Source organism: Uranotaenia lowii, chromosome 2 (assembly GCF_029784155.1).
Source record: "Uranotaenia lowii strain MFRU-FL chromosome 2, ASM2978415v1, whole genome shotgun sequence".
In the NCBI taxonomy this organism is placed as follows: domain Eukaryota; kingdom Metazoa; phylum Arthropoda; class Insecta; order Diptera; family Culicidae; genus Uranotaenia; species Uranotaenia lowii.
Window position 1 is genome coordinate 366,663,053 of NC_073692.1, and position 7,208 is coordinate 366,670,260.

At 28.7% G+C, this 7,208-nt stretch overlaps 1 protein-coding gene across 1 annotated transcript in view; it reads left to right on the forward strand.

The window, feature by feature from the left end:
• LOC129744696 (protein N-terminal asparagine amidohydrolase) overlaps positions 1-5,958 on the forward strand; it is a 135,069-nt gene extending 129,111 nt beyond the window's left edge. Inside the window, exon 8 of the mRNA XM_055737347.1 lies at positions 5,344-5,958. Coding sequence (XP_055593322.1) covers positions 5,344-5,469 — 126 coding nt within the window. The 3' untranslated portion in view covers positions 5,470-5,958. The remainder of the gene's footprint in view (positions 1-5,343) is intronic.
• Positions 5,959-7,208: the final 1,250 nt, after the last annotated feature.

Below are 7,208 nucleotides of genomic sequence, written 5' to 3' on the forward strand. Positions count from 1 at the left end.
TTCATTTTTGAAATGAACTCACGAAACCATCAAAGCCTGAACAGATTATTTCATTTCGATCTATTAAATTTTAAAAAATCTGCTTTTCAATTAAATGTTATTAATCTTAAAAATATTACATAATCCTAAATGAAATCAAATGAACTAATTTGCATTTTTTGCTTGAATAAAAAAAAGGAATTTGCAGTATACAAAATCGTCAGATTTAATGCCATGACAAATGCTGTTTGGGAACATTTTAAGTTGAAATGTGTAAAGTCTATAACTTAAGTATCAGGCGAAACTTTTTGGAAATGATTTTGGTGAAAATATGGATTTTAATTCAATCTGCTTTGAAGCATGAGGATGATGAATAAAAAGCTGTTTGAAAATGGTTAGTAAAAAATCTTTTCTTATGTGTTTCAATTATTCAGCTCTTAAAAATACACCATTCAAAGCTAATTGGGAGTTTAAAGCGCTGCGTTAGGCAAAATATTCGGAAAACACTTCAAAAATTTTCCAAAGATTCATAAGCAATATATTCCAATAAATGAGATACTTTTTATTTCGGTTTAAACCTTATTGTGAACTCGAACAAAACGGAATAAATCACTAAATGGAATACAGCAAATGGAACATACATATTATCAACATACAGTTATTTATGGAACAAGTAACAAAAATTGGATTTTAAAAGACCCGTTGAGTTAAAATTCTATGGTTTAATTTTGATAAAATTAAGCGGGACGATTCGAGTAAAGGGAAAGAAGGGAAATGTAAAAAAAAACAAAAAACTAGGAAAAATTGAAAATGAACGTCAAGTTTAACATGGTAAGACGAAGTTTACCGGGTCTGCTAGTTTTATATAAAAACCTAACAAAATCCGGGCTTTTGATCCCTAATTTTATTATAAAAAATCCGGGCAATATCAGGGAAATTTTTTTCAAAACCCAGGAATTACTAAACAAAATAAACAAAATAATGTTTTATCAAAACTTATCGACAGATTTGAAATCGTATTGGAGGCTTCGAAAAACTGATTTCATAAATCATGATTTTTCTGCGGAAAAATTTCTCAAAAAAATTATGTAGAGACGTAGATAAAAAAAAATTTACAACACAATTTGTTTTGTTTTTTATTTAGCAAATAAAATGAATAAATCCGAGCAAAATCCGGCCTTTTTTCAATGAAATTCGAGAAAAAGCCAGAATTTAAAGCTGCGGACATCTGAATCAGTGTACATAAATAGAATACATAAATCCAAACACCAGATTTAAAAAGAAATTTTATTCGAATTGTTTATATATTTCAGATCAGGTAAAAAAATTCACCGTTTTTTTTAATTTCTCATGAACATTAAAATAATTGCCAATTATTCATCCTTATTAACATTTCATTCTTCATTATAAATTGATTAATCATAATTGTTAATCAAAGGAATTAATTTAAAATAAATATTTTATGGTTGAAATTAAATTGATTAAAAAAATGTTATACCAAGTGTGCTAATGATCAAAGTCCAACATAAAACATTTTATTATGTTCAAATTCTACCAGTTATCAAAATAAAAGGCTAGAGAAATAAATTTTTGAAGTACACAATAATAACTTAAAATATTCATAATACAACATGTTCAATGCATCATTGAAAGCTTACACTGACAAAGGACAGGATAGGAAATGGCTGATTTTTTGAATGATTAATAAGATCATTCTGATATATTCCAAGTTTAGTTGTTAATATGGAAAGCAAATACTAATTTAGTCAACATCGGATAGCAGAATTTAGCTTAAAAGTTGTTACTTCGAAGGAGTTGATTAAAAATAATAAAAATAAATAAAACGTTTATAAATTTCAAAGCGCAGGTATAGTTGAAAGTTGTGAATATTTTGTCGCCGTCAATTTAAATAGAGGGTCCTGGAAAGGACAAAATGTAGAAACTATGTTTTTCATATTAAACATTAAGATTTATCGACTTCCAAGAAGATTATGTTTAAAAACACAAAAAATAAGAAATGAAAAACAACGAAAAACTTATCAATTCGGTATTTTTTGAAAATTAAAACAAAATACAAATGTGAAATAAATTTTAGGTGAAAATTTGTTCAATAAAAACTTGTAAACATTTTAAAACCCAATTCATAGAGTTTGATTGATAACTCAAGGGAACAGCATTCTGGTGCCTATGTTTTAATGATGGATTGGTAGATTTGTGCGTCCTGAACTCGAATATTTTGTCGGATTTTCGCTATCACCTCTTGTTTTGGCGATAGGAAGTTTATCAGATTTAATGAATCAGTGTTTAGTGAAATCAATCATTGATAACTGATGAACCAACGAATCTACATGAAACAAAAAAACTTTTTCTGATTTTGTTTTTTATACTTCATTCAATTGAGGAATCATATTTTTATGATGAATAGGTAAATTATATTGTAGTTTTATTTTTGTTAATTTTTTATTTGTATTCATGGTTAATTATACAGTTTTTCAATTTTTAAAAAGATATCTTTAGAAATTAACAATAATGAAAAGGTTAAAAAAAGGTTTTATTTCTTTTTTAATTTGTTAAAGTCTGAAAAAATGTTTAATTTTTACTTTATAAAATACCTTTAATTCTATTCGGTTAATAACTTTTTTTTAAATCGTTAGGATTTCCGTATTTTATGTAATGGGAAAAAGTAAACAAAAATAAAACTTTTATAAAAAAAAAATTCGCAAAAGTCAAAATTATTTGAGATTTCAGTATAGTTGATAATTGATTTTAAAACCTTTATTTAAAAATGTTTGTGGAAGCTATGTCAAAAAATTGTAGAAATTCCTTTAAAGATTTGACTCACACCAGTACTGTGAAAGAATTCAAACAATTTAAATGCATCAAAAATTTAAAAACCAATTAGGATAAAAGCTTGAAAAAATTAATAAATTATCTTGTTTCTTACACTATTTGAATAAAAAAACTGTTTGAAAATCAATTTTTTTTTCGGCTTAAATTGCTTAGTTAGAGGTTAATAAAGTTATTTCTGTTATTGATTTATTTTTCTCAACGGATTCATAGACTAAGCTTGCCAGATTACCCGATTTACCCGGAGTGGCCCGGATATTTAATACAAAATTTGAGAAAAGTCCGGTTGCCCGGATTTCACTGAAATAGCCCGGATTTATTCACTATATTCGCCAAAATAAACTAAAAACACAAATTGTGTTGTAATTTTTTTTCATGCGTCCGAAACGAAATTTTTCGAGCAAGTTTTATGAAAATAATCGAAAAAGGATTTTTGGAAGCTTGAAAAAAGATTTAAAATTTGCTAATAAGTTTTGATGGGAAGATAATTTATTCAAGTTTTTTTTCTTAATTTTTTTTTTTTTTTTTTGAGAAATTCCTGGTTTGACGAAATTGGTCCGGATTTTGGATCGAAAATTTTAAATTCATAGTCCATACAGTAGAAGGTTAACAGCAAGCTTTCTTTCTTTCCAAAGATCCTATTGAAATGATTTGGAAGTGTACTTCAAAACTTCACAGGATTTTTTCATAATATTACATAAGCAAATTTCAAAGTTCCCGAAACTTATTCTCCTCATGAATTTTACAAGTTTTGCGTTAAGGGTTTTTTTTTATTATCTGATATTATGACCAGTTTGCTCCGGGGGTCTTCAGGTCTTCCCCAAAATTGAAAATTTGATTCATTTTCACACATGTATTTTTTCAGATTCCTAACATTTTTAATTTTCGTGTTACATTCGGTAAAATTTTTTTGCAAATAAAACAAAAGCGTAATTTAAAGCTTCATTTTTCTATTATTTTTCATCGGAAATCCTGAAATAGCACATCAAAATGCGTTGAAATTTAATCATTTTTCCAAATAGAATATCTTAAAAAATTGAGAGATGACCTTTAACGTGAAAATTTGTGAATAAGCTTTAAATGATGTCTAAAAGTACCGTCACTATCACCGAATAATCTGCAAAAAAACAACCATTTTATAGTCCAATAGGCGATGGAAGCGCAGCCGAATTTGGGAGATGGTTTTGCATTAGTGTAAGTGGGATGCAGCTAAAATTTCACCCAACTTTTGACAGATCTTACGAGCTTCTCTTAAGGAGAGAAAGAATTACTTTTTGATTCCATCGCCCATTTACAAAGCAACTTTCATCTAAAGACACCAAAGAAGACCTACTCATACTCCTTTGAGAGTTATGAAAAGAATAATGACATTAAATCTCTCAATGGACGATTAACTACTTTCACCTATGCACGTAGAACGCGATTCTAACAACGTGGGAACAAAAGGAACTATCAAAGCAGGTAAAAAACAGTTTTTTCTGTGCTTTGTAGAGTGTTTGCCGATTATTCGATGATGCAGACGGTACTTTTAGACACCACTTGAAGCTTATTTACAATTTTTCATGTTATTTCTTAATTTTTTTTGAAATATTTTTTTTGAAAGCTGATAAAATTTCAATGCGTTTTGATTTGCTGTTTTAGGATTTCCGTTGAAAAATAACAGAGTAATTTAGCTTTGATTTATGGTTTTATTTTATTCACAAAAAATCTAACCGAAAAACCAATATTTCAATTTTGGGGAACATCTAAAGACCCTCGGCGCAAATCTTCAAAAAATATTAAAAAAAAATCCCCTTTAACAAGTTATTTAGCTTTACGCGGATGAACTGATTCGAGCAAAAGTCAGATTCAAATATTCTTAGGGACAATTTGTCTTTTTAAAATGTCATGGTAACTGAAAAGTAACCTTATTATCATACTTGAAAAAAAAATGTTGGAAGAATGCAACAGTTATACAATAATGTTTTTCTTTTTAATTTTATATAATGATTGCTTTGACGATTTTGAAAATAAATATGAATTTAGCAGGATTCATTGTATAAGAAGTTCCGTATAACACATAGTGAGTATGAACTGATCTTAATCTTCTATTTTTTAACTTGAATGCCTCTACACCAACTTTGCAAGTTCAGTTTTTTAACAAGATCAAAATTATTTAACATTGGTAACAATTTTTACTGATTATTTGATCAATAATGTATTAATAAATAGACAGGGGAGAGCTGATTACTCTCCATCCAATCCATTGAACTGATGCGTTAAATTTAAATTGGATAACTATTATTTAGAATACTTACGTTGATTTTAAAATATTATCACGAAGAAGGTTATTCATCTAGTTTATCTGGTATCCCTGCTTTGATTTCCCCCATCCAAGCATAAAAGTTCTCAACACGGCTTGATGCTTTCGAAAGCTTCGCCCTCTGCTAAGCTTTCTCATACTGATGTTCGTCATGATTTGAAATTTCTCGCTTCATACCGATTCGGATTCTAACCTTCTGCTTCTTTCCTTGCCAGGTACGTGCCACACTGAGATACATCCAGGACAACCAATTTCCGGCGGTAACGGTGTTCCGGAACAACAACCCGCACTACTTCCGGCGAGACGAAACGACCGGTTGCTGGATTCCGGTTCGGTTTTAGATTGCACACAAATAGATTTGAACACACACAACTGGACACCCCCTCAACTGCACCCCGTGCTAAACGGAACGAAGTTCCGTTCCCATATTAGAGCTGTTTTTCTTTCTTTCTTTTATTCGAGTTAATTAATAAGATAGTGGTGCAGCTAGCACGCCTTTTTATTACTATTGAAGTATGTACTAACAATTTGTAGAGAGCAAACTATTATTTTCGATTGAATTAATTCAACTCACCATTTTAAGAACCGATCTGCATACGAAGCAGGATTCCTAAATAGCTAACAAGTGAATTCAATTTTAAAAATGTTATTAGACAAAATATCGATTTCAAATCAAAACAGTTTGAAAGTTTTTTTTAAAAATAAATTTTCCGATAAGTTTAGGAAAAAAATCCATTGGAAAAAAATTGTAAAGATATTCCAGAAACACGTTACGGCATGTTCAATTTAGAACTGGTGCTGACCATTTTTTTCATGAATAAAACAGGTGATAAAGAAAATACTTTTTGTGTATGTTCGAAAGAAATTTGTCCATTGTGGGAAGTAAATCTTCTGGGAATTAGATACCGTGGGATTACGGATATGACTTTGTTTTCAGTAGACATCGTACCTTTAACGACCCAGATAAGAAGACAAAGTTGGAGCATCAGTGAAATTTCCAAACAATTTTTTGAACATGTTCATGTTAGCCTGATTGAAAGTTGATCTCTTTTATGACTGAACTTTTTGGAAAAATAGAAAATTTTACTCAAGGGAAGATACAAAATAAATATGTATTCTATAAGGCTGAAAAGAAAACTTTAATCGGGATGAATAAAGCTTTGAAGCTTAAACCCCCCTGAGAAAATAAAAAAGGAAAATGTAAGTAATTTCGTATTTTACAGCCGTTGAATCTGTTTCGCGTAAACATTTTTTAGATGATTTGAAATCTTTTATAGTGGTTGTAATTCGGTCTTAAATAAATCAGTTTTAAGAAATTTAATATTGAACCCTTTTCAGTGCTGATACCGGTTATGAAAATGTTGATACACATAGGAATAAGTTAACTCGGCAAATAAACAAAAAGAGAAAAAGTAATGTTTTCGAGTGTGTCAAAATTGAATGATCTCTTATGATATTTATGCACATAGTAAAAATCATAATTTTTTTCTTGTCAATTTATATTCAAAAAAGTTATCAGTAACGTATGCTGTATTTCTCGCGTGAGCTTTCATAACATATTATAAAACATAATAAAAATTCACAGAAAACTGCTGCAAAAGTTATCAAAACAACTTTAAATCAGTGTATTACATAATATGACTGCTATCTGTAAAAAAGCGGCTAGAAAACCTTTGTTTTACTAAAATCAAGTATTTTTAACTACTAAAATGAAGTAAACTAAGCTTTTTGCTAATCGAAAGTAACAGCAAAATTTTACTAAGTGAGTTGTGATTTGGGTTCGTTTAATTATTCAAAAATGCAAATATTACTGTTTTAGTAAAGAAATCATTAATTCTTCCATTTTCAACCGATATTGATGAATAATCATTTGAATCCTATGTTTTTTATTGACATTTAAGGCCTATAGAAAAACAGATTTTGAAAATGTTACAATCTAATCTAAAATTTCTATAAAAACAAAACTTGCTCTATAAAATGTTTTTTCACTTATATCCTAAACACTGTTGAACATACGTAAAAGCTTAAAAAGCTTTAAAAATAACGTTAAAGCCAAAAATACAAATAAAAAAATTTTAAA